This window comes from Barbatula barbatula (assembly GCF_947034865.1).
Source record: "Barbatula barbatula genome assembly, chromosome: 8".
Taxonomy (NCBI): Eukaryota; Metazoa; Chordata; class Actinopteri; order Cypriniformes; family Nemacheilidae; genus Barbatula; species Barbatula barbatula.
This window is the reverse complement of record NC_136771.1, coordinates 23,632,357-23,651,539: the sequence shown is the minus strand read 5'-3', so window position 1 is coordinate 23,651,539 and position 19,183 is coordinate 23,632,357. Positions and strand designations below refer to the sequence as shown.

The following is a 19,183-nucleotide window of genomic DNA, read 5'->3' as shown; positions in this document are numbered from 1 at the left end:
CAGCAGAGAGAACAGAGGAGTATGTCTTTGTTCCTCGGTCTGAGATGTTCTGACTCAGAGGTCAGAAGTTGGTCAGCGTTAACTTGGGAAAGGCTACGGTAAATGTCAAGTCACATAATTAAAAAAAAGAAGTAATTAAATGAGCGTAGGCCAAGTCCAGTTCAATTGGGATTTTGGAGTACGGTAATAATAAAATAATTTTTTAGGGCTGTTTAGCAACAGTGCAGTGATTTTAGAGGACCCCCGTGCCATTGAATTGGCGTTTAGACTGACTCTGAAGTGATGCTTGTTTTGGCACAGATCGTGCAGTGAAATTGATGATGACGTTTCGCTCGTCTTGCAGGATAGTGAATTTGGCCCCCGGAGTTTTACAGAAGCGTCTCCGGCAGAGGAATATCACAATTTTCACATTGCACATATTCCCAGCACAATGACAGAGTGACCGCTTGCATTATATCACCATCCGCCCACGCTGCATGTGTATCACGGATACGATGTTTTTCTAGTGTGTGTTTTTGTCGTGTGTGGCAGCTTTGAGTGACTGACAACCGCTGTCAGGGGCCTGTCAATTTAGAAGACTTTGCAGGAGGAGAGATACAGTAGCTGCTTGTTTAGGGTGTCTGTTGAATTGAGCATTGTTAGGAAGTAAAGTAATGACAGAATGAATTCACTGTTTCATTCATGCGCCTCATACGTGTTTTGCAGCTTTTAACCTGTTTGGAAGTTTTTTTGCGATATTCCTTAAGACATCTCTATAGGTGTTATTTTTATGTAACTTTGGCATGTGATTCCTGTAGTATAATAATTTGGCTCAGAAACCCTTTAGACTTGAAAGAGACGCATGACTAGGGAGGAGAATATCAAAAAGACTTGAGGGTGGAAAGCATCGTTTCAGAGGTGGAGCAAGTTATTATTTTTTTATGAAAGATTACACAGATCTTCTTTATACTTGTAGTAAGGTGCACTGGTGAATCACTCACCTTTAAACCAGGTATGTTTAATATTGTAAAAAGGCTCAGCGGATGTCATGCTGAATATACAGAAAGAAAATATCATCAAATAATGTCCATGAAGCCAGAGGTCCGTTCGTTCATTTGTCCGTTCATTCATTCATAGTGATTAGTCATTTATAATAATTTCTTCAGTTATAATATATAATAATTCATACATTTACAGTAGGGTATATATTTTTTTCATTCATTGGCTTGTTCATTCATTCATTTAATGTTACTTTTTATTTGTTCATTCATAACCATTTGTTCATTAATCATTTGTTCACACAGAAGTCGTTTATGCATGCGTAATATGTTAATTCAATCAAATTAATTTCAGTTCATTGATTCTTTCTTACTCACTCACTCACTCATTAGTCATCCATTCACTCATAGATTCATAGCAATATATTTATTCATATTCATCTCGATAGGTCACATTCATTCAATGTTATGTTCCTTTTCAAGACGACTGGATTTCATAGATGCAAATCATAAATTAATTAGTGAATAATAGCAATATTGCAAGGTAGAATTTTAATTTCAATTTCATATTCCGATGCTTGTGTACTCTCCAGTGAACAGTTCCCTTCATTAAACGTGATCTTTGTGAAAGGAGACAAAATGGCACAAATGTCAGATTACAAAAGTCTGTGGGTTTGGAAAATCAATTGTCCACCCACACGTAAGCGTGTTTACTTACCATAATTGGTCAAAAGGTTGACCCCGATATCATTGCGGAATAACTGGTGATGTGTTCTAAAAAGCTGTCGCGATACAGAGAGCCCTCTCATACACCTTCCTATCCATCTAACCTCCTAAACGGCTCGCAGTCGCATTTTAATCCGCCATTAGCATAAAGCCATAAATCATTGAAGAGGAGGCCAACGACGTAATGTGACACAGTGACCTAGAGATGCTGTACGGGTAGTGGGAGAGACAGGAGGATGCAGACAAAGATGGAAGGGGACGCTGAGATACCCTTAATTTTCACCTCACTAACCCATAACATTCCGATTAGTTCACACTTTTAAAATGTGGGATGTAGTGATGCAGGATCTAAAAGCGGTCTCATGTGCACACACCCTTTAGAGGAATGCCCTTGACTAACGTGGGAATAAACGATGTGTATGTGAAATATGTTAGGCATGTATCTATTATTAATTACAGAAAGTCACCAGAAAATTGATAAATATAAAACTGTTAAAAAAGACATTAAAGGAATGGTTCACCAAAAATGAAAATCATTTACTCACCTTTATCATTTTAAATCTGTATAACTTTCTTTTTTCTTCCAGAATGCAAAAGTAAATATTTTGGAAAATGTTGGTAACCGAAAGGCGGTACCCGTTGAATTGCATTGGATTTGTGTCTATACAAAAGAAGTAAATGGGATCATTGGGCCTCATTCATGAAACGGAAAGTCGTTTTGACATCAATTTGCTGATTTTCAAAATGTTAGTTGGGACGAAACAAAATGACACCTGCTGCTCACCACGTTTAAATAGTGAGTAAAATATTTAAACGTTCTGTAATCTTTTAGACAAAGTGATGACACTGTATTTTGATGCACTGTGTATCGTAATGATATTTCACATGTTCGTTTGCCCTGTTCCGTTGCCCTTAGCACATTTTTTAAGGGGCTGCTGTAGGGATGGTGGTTGCTTACGGCTCTGATTTCAATTACAACGGCCTCAGTGTGCAAATAGCAAGTTCTCCACTATGAGAATGTCTGTGTTTACTAAGCGACAAAAAGCCAGACTGGTTATTTACTCAGCTCTACACTGTACTTGGCCTGCTCATGTCTGCACATCTCGTATGTTTCCTGTATTCTGACCTCCTCTCGTCTCCAGCATCCTAGGGGCATTTTAATATTTAATCTGATAGTTTTAACATTTATTGTAAACCTTGCTTGGACAGCAGAGACTGTTTTGCCGTATTTTTTATATCCAAGTTTCCAAATATTCGACTTTTAGTTGGAGCAGATATGGTGTACCAAAGATTTTGTGCTAGCAAAGAATTTAAACAGGCTTAAAAAATATCTTTAAAATGTTTTTTTAATCCAAGAAAGGGGTAGAGGTTTGAAGCCAAATGAGTATATTTTTTATTGTTTTGTTTTATTTTAATAAATACTTTTATTTTATTGTAGTTTAGTTGAGTTGGGGGTTTTGGGCTAGATTATGGCTTTGTTCATGTTAAGTAAGTCAGTAAGCACATTTAAATTCAGCATTACACTGACCAAAGTGCTGTTCAAATCCAACAATAAAACCAACAACTTCTAAAATTCCATAAACAGAGGGAATCTGGTTTTAGATTGACCAAAGAGTATCATCTCAGTTTTAGTGTTGTTAAACTGCAGGATTGTTTTGGCATCCAGCATTTAATATGCTCCAGACATTTAATGAGAGGCTGCAGAGAGTCTCAAGATTTTAATGGAAGCCACAGCTGAGAATCATCATCATAAAAATGAAAATAAATGTTATATTTCCTTGTGATATTACCAAGCGGGAGCATATACAAGTTAAAAAGTAATGGGCCCAAAATGTATCCTTGAGGAACCCCACAGAGAAGAGAAGAAGAGGAAGAGAGAAACTGGTCAACAGACACTGTAAAAGACCCGGATTTGAGATATGACTCACACCAACGAAGTGCTGTACCCTTAATGCCCTCCCATTGATTAAGACGTGACAAAAGGATATTAAGATCTACCATATCAAAAGCGTTGCTCAAATCTTATAAAACGAATGAAAATTCTTTCATCATTTGTTCAAAACCAGTATATGACTCTTTGATTTGTAGAACACAAAAGTAAATATTTTGATAAATGTCTCACAAATGTCCATACAATGGAAGTCAATGCACTTCAATCTTGCGTGGTTAACAACATTCTTCAAAATATCTTCTTTTTGTGTTCTGCAGAAGAAAGTGTACGGGTTGTAAATGACAAAAGTGTGACAAAATAATTTAATTTTGACTGTTTGACGACTGTTTTAAATTGATGACTGTTTTAAAATATTGCTTTGTAAGCAGATTCAGCAGGCTTTTCAAATTGATCCAGACCATTGAAAAAGAATGATAATGGAATAACCTACTGCTGCCAAAGTAGCACAGAGAACACCAAAGCATACAGAAGATAACTTGACAAGAAGGATGGAGGAACATCCACATCCAAGTGCAAAACAACATAAGTGACCAACTGAAACTTGTAGCTTCCCAATAGTTTACAACTTGTTTTAGTCTTAAGGTAATTTAAAGTAAAACTTTGCTTTTAAAGGCTCAAGTGCAAAATTGTATTGAAAGCAAAATAAATGTCTAGAGAGCAGAAGATCAATAAATAAACATTTGTGGTCTACACAAATCTTGCCAGTAAACGTGGTTCTTTCTCACTCTTCACCTCGGAGTAGAAAGTGCCAAGGAATTACTGGCAGCGTGCCATCCTTCCTCGTGTCTCGTGTGAATGCCCCTTGTTCTGTCCTGAAAGGACTGTTATACTACTCTGATATCGATCTAATGCTGCCCCTCACTAAAACCCACAGACGTCTTCTAAGGTCCATCACAGGCCTGAGGCTCTTTAAACAATAAAGGTTGAAAACAAAAATGATAGTTCACCCAAAAATGATAATTCTGTCATAAGTTCCTCACCCTTTTGTCATTCCAAAGCTTAATGACTCGAAAGAAGATATTTTGAAGAAAGTCAGTAACCGAACAGCACTGGCCCCATTCACTTTTATATTGAAATTAAACCAATGCAAGTGAATGCGGGTGAGTAAACGGTGACAGAAATTTCATATTTGAACGAACTTCCACTTTAAGGTGGCAAAACCATTTTTTTTTTTTTGGTTTTATGAATGGGGAAATGGGGCTGAGTGATTTGTCTTAGTACTCCTATAAAATCATTTAGACGTTTATACAGATAAATTAGCAAGGCGTATTTGAAACTAGGTCCTGTGTATTTATTTCAAGGTTCAGCAGTATGATTTGTACAAATTAGTAGCTTGGATAATAAATGGTTTTAATCTTGGTAAATATATACATTTTTTAGTGCAAGTCAAAAAAAATATGTTTATAACAATACCATTTCCAAAGGTGTAAACAGACTTCTTAAGTCTCAAAACCCATATAACCTTTATTTGCAAATCCTTGTCAAACAATAATGTCACAAACAGAATTTCTTTGTTTTTAAGTGACAGATCGTGTCCAGTTGTGTCTACTGTGCATTCTGGACATCTTTTCAATACTGTTGTTGTGTAAAAGTATGAACATCATCTCCCTTCTAAACCGTTAACCTCTGAAGCTTTGAAGCGCAGGGTTTACAGAGGGAACTGATGTTCAATATGCTGAGTCACACTAAAACATGTCTTCATAACTGTAATGTGAGGGCCTCTAGTGGCTAGAGCAGAGTTCAGAGAACAGATACCGAGGTTATCAGTGTCACATGGTTACTGTTCACAGAGGATCAAACATATTTAGAACATTGCAACATTAATACTGAAGTGATGAGAAGGTGGTTTGATTGGCATGTAGAGACAGAACATAAATGATCAATATGTTATAAGATGTTACAAGAGTGACCAAAACTGTACTCATTTTGTATTATTGTAAGTCTTTTCAAGATAGTGATACATTTTCTTGTAGCTCAATTGGTAGAGCATTGCATTAGCAGAGGAAATATTGTGGGTTGGATACCTAAAGAACGTACATACTGAAAAAATGTATAGCTTTAAATAAACGCGTCAGCCAGACGCATACATTTAAAAAGGTAAAGATACCTTTAAGATAAAAAATGTGAGTGTGTGAATTGTGTTGTCAACTTTCATACAGTGGAGAACCATTTTGAAATTCAAATGACCAGAAAAAAAGTGCAATGCAGGTATATGTTTACCTTTTGAAGCCCATCATTCTTGGCAAGTGTGTGAAAGCAGGTGTATATGCAAAGCGTTTGTGGTGGAGGGGTGGTTTAAAGCCATCCTTTGTCCATTCACCCCAAAGGCGGGCGGTACCGGGCACGCGGTGGGCGTGGCTAGCCTTCAAGCCGAAGTTCCGTGCCGAATTCATCGAGGTGATGAAATGGTTACAAGTCCCTCTATCCGGATAATCGGGCACAGGACACTTTCAAAACGAAAACAGCACAAAGGCAACACGAGCAGGCTGTGTTTATTGTTACAGCATGCGCAAGACTTGAGAAACAGAAGCTGGACCGACAAAGCCCGGATTCTCTCTTGAACATGTTAATGTATGGAGATACAACTTCTTGAATTAAGCAGATATGTGGCCGACTCGTTTTCTTCTCCGCTGCTGCTTGGTCTTCACCATCGGGGTTGTTCGGATGAGCGCCGCGCAGTCAGGTGAGTGAGAGCACCCGTGCGTAAAAGGCTCTTTGGAGAGCTGCGCACTTGTCCGGTGCGCGCTGCCGTTAACGCGCACCTTACTCTACTTAAACGTTTGTCGGTTGAAAGAACGTGTGTTGCAGGCACAGTTGATATATCCAAGCCTTTGGCATTACACATACCTGAGCACCCCAGTCAATGCTGCATACAAGATTTGCTTCGGATTGAGCTATTGTTCAGTATTTATTTTGTTATGTTGATTTGGTTTGTTTTGTTTTTTGTTAAGAATCAAACAGATTTACTGTTTTCAAACAAAGCAACGAAATGTCATAACCAGCGATTGCTGTACAATAAACGAAATGTTTCAATGGTTTAGCCCGAGCTTTACAACCTACGTGTCTGTCATGCTTTTATTAGGTCTATTTGAATTTGCCAGTGCGCGTAACGGAACTTGGCGGAGCGCAGCGCGAGTGCGCGCTCAGCGGAACGCGCATTTCCTGCGCGCTTGGCATCGCGCATCAGACCCCTACGCTGCGCTCAAATAGCTGCTCAGCATATTTCCGCGGAGCCACTGCGAGAAGCGAACCCGACGTTGGCGGTGCATGAATTCTGTTTTGTATGAACAAGGAGAAATTCGGTGGGGGTTGTTATGATGAGTGAGTGGTAAGCATGTATCCAGAGAGAGAGATACTTGTAATCTATTGGTTTATTGTTTGCATGAGTGGCCAGAGTTATGAGATGAATGCACTGAGATCATAAATGTGTGAACAAAAACTATAATGTGAAAATTAATCAGAATCTCTCATTAATTTAAGGATGCTGTTTAGTTTGACCTCTGTCAGGTTCAGATTCTATAAATAAGGGGATGGGTTGTTGTCTGGGTAAAAGGCCTTTGAATCACACACCTAAGCACCTTCCTGAACATCTCTTTGATGTTGTGGCCTTCAAAATAGTCGTTTATGAGTTCATCCAAATTCATCATTTGGTGATGAGATCATTTTCGACATTTAATATCTTGTACAATGTTTCGGATTCCATGAAGGTATCACATAAAGACAAAGAACTAGTTTATAAGATTCTGTTTTGTTCACAGTTAACAAAACAACATATTTTGTGTTTAGTAACAAATAAGTTAAACAAAGTTTAGTTGTGCAGTATGTGCAAAGAAAGGGAACATTTATGAATATCAGGTTAAATGAAGGTTATGATGACCAACTTTTTGGAGTGCATTTCCTTTTAAGACAATTGAATGTGGAGAAATGATGATGGTGAAGCTTAAATTAAAAATGAAAATGAATTGAAATTAATTTCGAGTTTGTGGAGAACATTCATTTTCTCTCGGGTCTTAATAAGAACATAATACATTTCTTACACAGGAAATACTTTGCAATTTTTGGTTAGATTTGATCAAATTGTTTTATCATCATTTTTCATTTTGATCTATATCTAACATGATTTGAGTCACTTTTCTTTCTGGAGATAATTGACACCACTTCTGACCCGGCTGAGATGTGACATTTAAGTTCTAAAGGATATTGACTTGGGAATGGAGTCAAATTATTACTCAGCGTCAGCTCGGATTAAAGCTCCGTTTGAGAGCTCTGACGAATCTCACAGTAATTACGCTTGTCACTGATACGGCGTCTAGACGTGAATGTGTTTTTATGAGCAGGAAGCGTTCGCTATTTCAGCCGAGCTTAATCTTCTTATTAAGAATTCATTTGTCACTGAGGCTTAACTTTAAATGACACCTGCAGCTCATGTTTTACAACCAGGGGGCGTGTTTTATTAACACAGATGCGTTGTTGCCTGTGTTTTGACAGCTTTTGTCTGTAATTAAATATAGAATTAATCCATAAAATGTATATTTCCAGATGTAGATGAAAGATGAACATGAATTGTCCTGTCATTGGCTCGAGAGGTTGTCTTCCCCACTTGAAATTTTGAAAACAAACGCCTGCTGTTGGTTTTGTTCTGTGGGTGGCGGGACGTCTTCCGTCCCCTCGTCCCTCTTCTGACTCTCATCTGTCCCTCAGTCTTTTTGGCTCGGTTCCCTCAGAGTCTCTCTCTTTCAATGCTAATGTGATCAAAGACTGACATCTGAAACTAAACTAATGAGGTCCACGATAAATGAAGGACTTCTAGGTTTCCAGATATGATTTAGCATCTCATCAGGTTTGTTAACATTTAAATTTATGTTTCTGTCTAACATAAAACTGGCTGGTGGTCATTGGTTCTGTTTGGGTTTTACTTTGTTCTTTCATTGGATATCAGGTGGAGACACGTTAGCATTAGCAAAGTTGTTTATCAAACAAACGTGTGGTGAACAGGAAAATGGCCCCTTGAATGGCTCTTAAAGATCAATATATTTATGCCTTTGTGGAGTTTTCTTCGCGGTTTTGATTTTTTTATCTGGTTGGATACACATGCACATTTTTTGCATGTTTTTTCCCACTATTGTTTGAGTACAGACCCTTTTTGTGAGACATTTAGGGCTCTCGACCTAAAAAAGGGTAAGTGCTGCTTTAACTGTAGAGTTTAGTGTAACTGTTTATCGTAAATGAGCGTTCTGCTTTTTATATTCCTTCTGCGTCTGTGACATTTAATAATAAAAGAATGTGCTGAGCAATGGCAACTGAGGAGGTGGATCGGAGAGAGAGAGAGAGAGAGAAAGAGAGAGATGCTGTAGAGACTTGGGGAGAAAAGAGATGCATTGTGAGGACAGAGAGAGAGAGAAAGAAAAGACAATTGTACTTCAACATCTCTGAGTCTCCTTGTGTGCGTAAGCCCTCATGGCCTCAGTGTTTCTCTGGTTAGATGAGATCGACGGCACATGTCACCTCGCAGCCCTATAGAAATATCACAGCAGTTTCTTTCTCTTTGAAGCTTCATAAAACTCCCAGCGAGAAGATTGGGCGATGGTGTGTCACCTTGGATTACAGGTTCTTCGAAGGGACCTTGCAAGAAACCGTAATCTGTGCTTTATGTTCTTAGCTCTGAGATGAGACCTCCACGATCCATCACTTGTTTCAGGAGCGGTGAGAGTTTTGGCTGGAAGTAAATAAACAGGACGAAATGCTGAGATTCAGCCGACAGTAGACTTTACTGATATAATGCTTTATTTGAGCAAATGCGTGTGACAAACAGACTGTTCAATATGTCATACTGTGCAGTGGAAATGTGCGAAAAGATTTAGTCTCTCGTTGGCCTAACGACACGCAATTTATTGAGTCTCGCAGTCTTGTTTTGGTCAAATTAAATATGCTGTTGTGTTGACTGAACTATAAAGTGGAAGGAGCGGTTTATTGGAAACAGGAAACAGTTTAACGTGGGTTTTTACAGGCAGGGTGTTGAGAATATTTAATCAGGCTGTTTCTTGTCTCATAATATCACATCAGGTTTCCAAATAGCTTGAGGTTTAGTTTCGGATGTTGGCTCGGTTTCAGCCGTACAATGGCCATCAATTTAGGTATTATCAGTCTGGACCAGGCCACTACTCAGCATGTGCTGGACTACACAAGATCAAAGTCAATGAATTTCACAGAAAGATTCAGAGTTTGAACAGTACAGCTATTAGAAATATCAACAACATCGCCCAGTGGTTGTTGTATTCATTTTTAAAAAACGTTGCTAATTCATTCATGTTCACAACATTGAGTTTAGGCTGCAAACATCCCACGGCAATAATTTCACTAAGAAGAAAATATATATATATATGTATATTGCGGTAAACATACGCTTAATTGTTATAAAGTTTTAGAACCCCTCCTCCTCTACATTATGTATTTTTCCCAATACTTCTCATTTTGTTTTCTAAATGAAGCCTTTTAGCAAATGTAATTCTCACGTTAGTTTACCAGAAAACAAGGCACACAACGCTTTAAAACAAAATTCTGTCGGGTGCAGAAATAACGATAAACCTGCACACATGCCCTTGGTATTATTAGGGCCTCTTATTCTTTTTAACTCAACTATACTTATATATAGCTGGCCACTGAAGTCGAAGGGTTGAACAGAGTCATCGGACACCCCTTTACGACTTAAATTCATTTCTTTTTTTACCCCTCTGGAATTACTGGCACTTGTGATGATGAGAATTGCATGGAGCTGCTGGGAAGAGGGTGTATGTATATGTTCTATTACACATAAACAAATGCACAGATCCATTGTTTCCTCCATTCCTAAAAAGTATTGTATTATATAATGCAGCAAAATAACTGTGTTGTGGTCTTAACAATTACTGTGATGTAAAATTGCTTATACACTATCTTATATTTTGGTCACACTCTCCGACCCCCTTATTGCCAATTTTTCTTCAGCCACGTTGTGAGGTCGGAAATATTAACTTGAGAATCACTGAACGTAAAAAAATTCAGAAGTTCGCAGTGTGTAAAGAGAGGTTACACAGATCATACAGTATTTGCATCATAGCCGCATAAATAACATCATATCTTTCATATGCAAGATGTTCTTGAGGGCTGCGATAGAAATAAGCTTTTGATTGATATCAGTTTCCTCGAAAGATTGAATTTAAAGGCCATCATAGCTTTGTTATTCATCTGGATTCTTTGTTTGGCACCAAATGGACCAAACTGTATTTGTGGCTGGCCGTGTTGAGATCAAAGGAAGATGTTTTCTGTGTTGGAGGGCTTTGAAGAAAATGTCAGAATTGTGTACATTACACAGTGTAACAAATTATTGTTTGTTACAATCTTTTACAATTCTGTGGTGCTGATTATTTTGGTAATATTTATAATCATGTAGCATCAATGTTTTTCGGGGCAAGGACCCCCTAAATGTCAGATGCATGGAGCAGGGACCCCCTTATACTAAATATGTAAACAGAGCTATTTAAATAGAAACAACCCTTATTGTCACTGCAATATTATCTTAAGACATTACATGAGCACTATTATGCATGTTATTAGGGCATGATATTTTGTTGTTAAAATAGATTGTTTCATTATTTTCTCTGTGCGTTGCAGAACACACGTACCTCTTATTTATAATTCTGGAGCTGCTGTTTCATGAAAATGAACAAGTTTTTTTCTGCAGAGCATCATATCGGACTAAGGAGAGAAACATGCATCAAGTCCGCATTATTTTTGGGGCAACTTGTTTGACGTGCGCCATCAGTACACGTGCGCGTTTCATCGATAATGGTGGTGCAGCTGTATCTATTTTTTATAAATGTGACTCTGTGGATATTTGAAGGGTGCGATACTATTCTGTAAGTACTCAACATGAGATATTTTGAAACTGTCTGAGTTATGGCCGCTTAAAAATGCAACCTGTACTCAACCTGTACAGATTATATAGAATGACTTGCTTATGCACATCTAACCTGTGAAATTGAGTTTAAGCCCGTTCATGTGTCAGCGTTCCAAGTTTGGTGCTAAAGTCAAGATGCATCTTTACTTCTTTTGATTTAGTGTCATGTTCATTACTCATGTTGTTCTTAACAGAAGGATAAGGTTTGAATAAAATCTCTTCGAGACCTACAAGGCTTTTATGATGGAGGTTGAGGATCGTTAATAACATCCGTCAGCAGCCATCTGGCTCTGTCTAACTGTTGTAATTACAACAAGAAGTCTTAAGAAGTCTCAAGTGCAGACTTATGCACAACACAGCGAAGTGGAAGAAGTGCGGTAGATGTTCTGCTATGAGAGCATCTGTTAACAAGAGAGTCAGTCTGAACATGACACTTTTTACCAGTTTTTGGACTTGCACATTAGCCGTGTCCAGAATCGCTCTATATGCCGAATAGAGTGCATTATTTTTGGCTAAATACATTAGGGAGCAGTTCTGAAAGTCATTGTTGATTAACATGAACGTTGCTTCAGATCATGTGACTTGGTAAAGCAATGTTTGCTATTTCTATCAATGTGAAGAAATATTTTGCACCAGGATTAAAATGTATGGACTTTGGCTGGTAAGCAACTACCCTGCTGCTATCTACTGTAGCAATATTCTAGAAGTCAATAAAATCACCCTAGCAACCACATGGTAACATGCTAAAATTCGCTGTGTAACCTCATGGCAACATTCCGGAAACCGCTCACAACACGCTATCATCACTTAGCAAAGTACCATCAACACCCATACTCAAATTGCACAGGTACGACTGTAAAACATCTTAGAAAGGGCTTTACGTACATTCTAAACCATCTTACGGACATCTTCTAGACGTCTATATGACATCTGACAGCAGACGTCTGAGAGACGTATTGCAGATGAGCAAATAGACATCTCCCAGATGTATGTGTGGTATCAGGGTAGCATCTGGTTAAAAACCTAGCAAAACCATAATAACCATATAGCAACCCCCTGGCAACCTTCTACATTTAAATGTTTCATTAGGGATGCGTATGCAGGTTTGGTTACAGTTTGACACTCATTCTCTGGGCGATGTATTCGTCATCTGACAATAATTATGCTAATGGTTATGAGGAAAGTCATTATTAAATGTTTTGTATTTGCTCTGACGGACGTATCCAGCTGTTACAGGGAATGTGAACAGTGCTGTGGGTGGCTTGGGGCAGGATAGCAATATTTGGGCTCTATATGTCAATGTGATGTATATGAAGAGGTTTTTGAGGTGAAGTGAAAATGTTTTGCTAAAATACACTGTAAATGCATAATGCATCTTTTGGTATTAATAAAATATGTTTGATTATCTTCATGTATGTAGGGATAAATTGATTATTTTTTAAATTGATTACTTTAATTATATAAAGAATTAAAGGAACAATGAGGACCATTAAGATTTTTGCGAAATATTTTTATGTTTATGACACGTTAGCATATGTTTACTACCAAAATAATGAACCTTTAATATCTAAAGTTAAGTTCTTAAAACTATTAAAAAAAAATTAACTTTGAAGGATTCTTTGGGGAACCAAAAATGGTTCTTCTGTGGCGTCACTGTAAAGAACATTTTGTAGAACCTTTATTTTTAAAGTGTACATCTGAAATGTATTTTTCATTTTTATTTATTGTTTTGCTGAAAATTAAATACTTTTCAGGTACAAATGCATTACGTAGTATCCCTGAGAACTGAACCCACAATGTAATTGCTTTACAAAACAATCCATTACTTTTTCTTTTCTATGACATTTGTCCCCAGAAAGTAATTTTTTTATCAGATTCACCCTAATAACCTCTATCTCAAACTTTTGTGAAACTTTCTTCACCTGTGTGTAACATTTCAGGTCTCGTCTTAAGAGAAAACGTACACAGAAGAACAATCCGCACTAAAACTGCCTTCACTAATTAGCAGAATTAGCCGGAGATCAGAAAAGAGAATGAGCCGAGCTGTGCGGCGAGGACCCTGTGCTCATTTGCATGACAACACATGTTGGCTGTTCATTACGGACAGCGCTGGCAATATGCTGAGTCCAGTTCCTGCTGTCCCACCTGGGATCCTACAGTATTTAAAAAAAACCTTTTAGCATGTAAAATAAAAACTAAAGGATTTGCTTTCTGTGACAGTAAGTTAAGTATAAATAGAATTACACTTTTATGTCTACACACAGACACTATTTGTTTAGATTAAAAGTCCAATGTGTAATTTTTAGGAGGATCTATTGACAGAAATGCAATATAATATACAAAACTATGTGCTCAGAGGGGTATAAAGACCTTTCATAATGAAGCGTTATGATTTTATTACTTAAGAAATGAGCTCCTTCTATGTACACGCAGCACGGGTCCCCTTGCATGGAATTCGCCATGTTGTTTCTACAGTAGCCCTTAAAGGACAAACTGCTCTACAGAGTGCGTTTTGAAAATTCGTTATTTCCTCCAGCAAAAACAGTTCTAAATGCAAATTTTCCCAATGTTTTGAAGCACAATCATTTTCGTAAGATATCCTAGGCTAATGTTGTACTAACCTTTATACTAAAGTGCATGACTTACACTTTGAAAATATATATTTGAAGAATGTAGGAAAGCAAACAGTTCCGGGGAACTTTTGACTACTATTGCCATTTTCCTAGTCAGTGGTGGCTGTTAGATCAGCACAAATACATTAAAACAGATTTGGAACAACTCGAGGGTGAGTAAATGACCGAATGTTTTCATTTTGGGGTGAACTGTCAAAGTTTTAACGAGAAGAACGTTTTTGGAACTCCCTGTGAAGAAATTGAATAGAAAAATATGTTTACGGAAACATAAGCGGACACTGTTGTACAGTGACAGCCTTGATTTGCCCTGTTCTTTTGGCATCACACGCACTGACATGAGCCATGGTGCTTTTTTGCATCCCCCTATTCTTTTTGTGCCAGTCAATTAACACAAATCCCAATTTTACAATGAATACTAAAGCGATTAAGGGTCTCAAAGGCACGCCGAAGTCTTGCATGCAGGCTAATGCCATATGTGGCCTCTGCCGTGCCTGCTGTGAGCTCAGTCAAGTCTTAGTCCATTGCGTCTGTCACACTTTCTGGCAAAAGAGCTGTTCTTTGTGAAATGAATGTGTCCAGCTAGATGGGATTTTCAATTCATCAGCCGCGGTCCAGTCCGGTGTGATAAATGACACGGATGCGCTCCTCCTGCATTACACGGACACACACACACATGACAGTCTGAGCTTGGACCGGTCACAGTGGCAAGCTTCCTAATAAATGAACTGAGACATTTTTAGGACAAAGATATAAATATGCATGTAAATTAAAAAAGAACAAAGCCAAACAGCAACATGACAGAAACATTTAAAATAGACTCCACAGAAACTAAAAGAATCACATGTTGTTGAAAAAGACTCTGAGTATTGACAGTATTACTTTTGTTGACAATGACAAGTTATCAGTGTGTCCTTGCTGTCTTACCGTGTAATCATGTTAACCTCTTCTTCTGAGGCAGAGAGATATGCGAATGAGGTTACGGTCCGAGAAATCCAAAGCCACAACACAATTAATGTTCCTTTAAGACGTCAAAGACACTTTTTTCGAGTTGGAATGAAAAAGTGATCTTGGGAGTATGACTAGTAGTGGGTTCAATGCAGTGATTTGTTTTCTGGTTTGATTAGGAATGATGACTATGGTTGGTCGGTCTTGCTGTGTTTAAAACTGCAATAGCCTGGTTCTTTCACTTTCGATTTCTCCATATATCAAACATAACAAGTAACGGTACATATCAAAACAATAATAGCAGTGAGTATGATCCTCCCAAGATGGCGGCACCACTGCAACATAGGGCGTGACATTCTAGGAGAAACAAAGAAACCGGGACTAAAACACGCAATTATTTGCTGAAATTACAAGCAGCTGGACTCGACATTGATCCTTACGACTTCCATACGACTTACAAAGGAGTCAGGCTCGCGTGGTGTTCACTTCGTAAAGTGACGACACGTCCATACCCTCTATTCTTGAAGACTTTAATGATCCGCTTAAGGTGTATTTGATTTAGGCTGAAGTGAAACTCTGCAGGACATCAGTCTCCCATGAACAGAAGCGAAAACCCCTGTGGTAAATCTTTCCACATTACTGGGCCTTCTTTTTCACTTTATTAACATAAAACAAATTGCTTATCTGCCTCAGTGACAAAATTCATTTATTTTTTTTTAAGCTTGCTCCTTGAAAATGTTGCCGTTATCATGAAAGCGGCAGCTATGGTTTGTCAGCCGTGATAAAGCTCTGCGGTCTTAAGAACTCCAGATATAACAGCACATCCCGCAATCAAAACAAAGACATTTTTGTATTGTATTGTATTCTATAATAATAATAATAATTATCATCATTTTTGATGTTTTAATGTTAACTTGATTAATGACTGGATGGTTCATTTCCACTTTAAACTTATTTCTGTTTATGAGTGGAAAAGTTCAGGACTTTCAAACAATATTTAGACCAATATTTTATTTTATTTTAATGAACAGAAAATGTTTTATATTTAGTTTAGTTTTAGTAAACTATAATAACCTTAGGACAGAAAGATTCTTTCTTGCTCATATAAGTTTATGTTGTTGAGCTCGATGTTCATTGAATGTAGTATGCGCTTGAACGGGCTCTTAACTGCGACACAAGTATGACTCATGCCAGTGTATCTATCTGTGTGTTAACTCTAATGGGATGGCCACTCACTATGTTGAATGCCATAAGCATTAGCTTCAGCTCCTAATTGGTCGGCGTCGGCTAATTGCACCGTCCGCTGAGAGGCGATTTCAATAAGAGTAAACAAGCGCTAGCGTGTTTTAATCAGAGGATACGCAACACATGCTGACAATCGGGTACACAGGGACAATTAAACAAAGGGCCCAATTTAAAAGGACCCAATCTCTGATGGCCAACTCTCAGCATGCATACTCTGTTAAATTTACCGTGGTCTCAGAAGCAGTGTGAAAGATGTTTTCTCACATCATCACCCTTGGCCTGGCTCATTATGCACATATTTATAAAAGTAAACCACCCCTTAACTTGCGTGCAAAAAAAGAAGATTGTACCTCATAAGATGAATTGTAAAATGAATGCAACCAAACAGTTTCATGGGATTACCATTTTATGCCCTCATTGAACCGTGGTACCACTAAAATACTTTATTATTAGTCATTTTCCATACTTCAAAAAGAGATTGATTCTTTGAATTCTTGTTCTCTGCCATGTTATGAAATGGAGAGAGATGTCTTCTTATTATTCTGTTCTGGCGCTCCCTCCCACCCGCATGAGATGCCCATTAACCTGCGTGTTGCCCAGGAGCTCTTAAATCTCTGCTCAACACTTGCTGTGAAATACTTTAATCTTCTTTTTTCCACTTTTGCTCAAACACTGGTGTGGTACTAAAGCCCTGTTCCTCCTCTGAGCCGCTGTCTAACTTGTCAACATTTTAAAAGACTCTGTTTTCTGAATGTATCTCTGTTGTTAATTCCTCACGCTTAGGAAAATGAATCATGGTTTTACTGTGGTAAAAGTGTATAAACTGAACCATTTTCTTTACCATAGTTTTACTGCAAATTGTATTGTTAAAATATGGGTACTGTAGTAGAACCATGGTTCATTTACGTGATGGACGGACTCCTATCACTAACAACATGCTTTTTGGGTTTTTGTCCATTTGCAATAGCTCTTATGGATTCTATATTCTACTTAATTCCTTAAACTGGATTAATTTACGGTGTAAAAATACAGACCTCCAACCAGCAGTCACATGTTGACTAATTTAAAATTTAAGAATGATATTTTAGGGTAAAAAGGTAAATGTCGGTTAAATCAAAGTCCGTTTACAGAAGTTATGCCACTCGGCACCCATGTTTGCAACACCTCTGGGCGGTTATTTACGTCAAAGCAAGTTCTATCATTAAATTGCGTATTTCCGATCAATGATTAAACCTGAAATGTACCATTGCTTTGGTTTGCTAAACTTAAATTGTTATAAAAAACACTTTCTTCAAGGTCGCTTCTGCTACTGCGCATACGCACAGGATGGCAAGTGCCTCACATATGCCCCGTCCCAGAGAATCATTAGTCTTTATCGATTGACCATTGGATGTGTTTAAAGGAAGGATGAGCTTTCTGCGCTAGAGCGGCCATATTGCGCATTGCATTTCTCTCCATTTATTGTTATGGCAGTGGTGCATTTTGTTATTTTATATTTATATTATCTTTGGCTAAATATACAACGGTAATGATGTCATTTTTGTGAGTGGCCTACCAGTTTCTTTCTGTTCCTCCTTCCTTTTTCCTTTTCCCATAATACTCTCCTCCCGAAATATTACATTTGTTGAACACTCGAACATCTCCACTCGCCAACTAAGTTTCTGAAGACAAATGGCACAATTTCCACTGGTACGGATGCTATATATTAAAAAGCATTACTCAAGCGCAGTCACACATGTTTGGAGAAATACTCATAAAGAACTATAAGGCATCACGTCAAATTTAGAAGTTATCATACAGCTGAGCTCTATAGATGGGACGCCGAGATGAGCGCAGAACGCCTGTGCATCGCCGCGCAGATAGGAAACAGGATTTATGGTTGCAATAATGGAGGCTCAGTGGTTTCATTGAAACACGCCGACACGCTCTCTCCGTCATCCTACACATTTATCTGTCTGAGCTGCACCTAATGGCCAAGCGAAGGCTGTTTTAAACACGCGCTTTGGTGGGTCAAAGATGAAAGCGATGCCGCTCTCCACACGCCCCCACTGTGACCCATCCCTTCATCATCCAGAATATCAGGACATCAAGGTTTCTGATATGTGGAACAAAGCAAGTTTACTTCACTTCCCTGAAGAAATGTGTCTTTGCAGGTGTCTTTAAGAAAACAACAACAAGAGCCTCAGGTTTTCAAAACGCTGAACGTTTTTCAGACGTTTGCATTTTCTTATGTTTTGTAACACATTTGTTTTGTCTCAATCTCCCACTACCGCTTTTATCGCTGGCGCTGGTGGTATCAACCTTCATCTCTTCTCGCACCTTCCCTGTTGTTTTCATATTCTTTGTCATTTCTGCTTTTCATCTCTTCCGCGTTTCATTCAGCAAGTGATAAACGGTTCCGTTCACGCCGAGTTTGTTGTAAACAACACATTCATTTTTTTGCGCTAGTGTGACTGTATGAACAGTCTCATGCCTGTGTGTCTTATTTCTTTGGCTACATTTCATTTCCTCAGTCTATACAAACTTCTACAACATTTTGGCTTCTCTCCTCAGGTAGCCGAAGATGGGCATTACCTAATAAAAACAGACAGAAAAATGTTCATACCACCAACAATGTACCATGGTTAGAAACTGTAACACGAACAAAGTTATCACGATTAAGAAAAATTTCATTGTAAAACCCGAGCAGCATTAAAGTATGATGTATTAACATGCAATTGCATTTGTACCCTTTACAATTCTCCTTGACTTCATTGAAAATTTCCCATAA

General features: G+C 38.1%; 1 protein-coding gene across 1 annotated transcript in view; it reads left to right on the top strand.

Moving 5' to 3' along the window:
• Nucleotides 1–6,258: 6,258 nt before the first annotated feature.
• The window catches only part of LOC306898023 (receptor tyrosine-protein kinase erbB-4-like), a gene marked incomplete at both ends in the record, with an annotated part of 102,100 nt that continues 89,175 nt past the window's right edge, over nucleotides 6,259–19,183 (top strand). Inside the window, one exon of the mRNA XM_079463231.1 lies at nucleotides 6,259–6,337. Within this exon, the coding sequence (XP_079319357.1) occupies nucleotides 6,259–6,337 (79 nt within the window). The remainder of the gene's footprint in view (nucleotides 6,338–19,183) is intronic.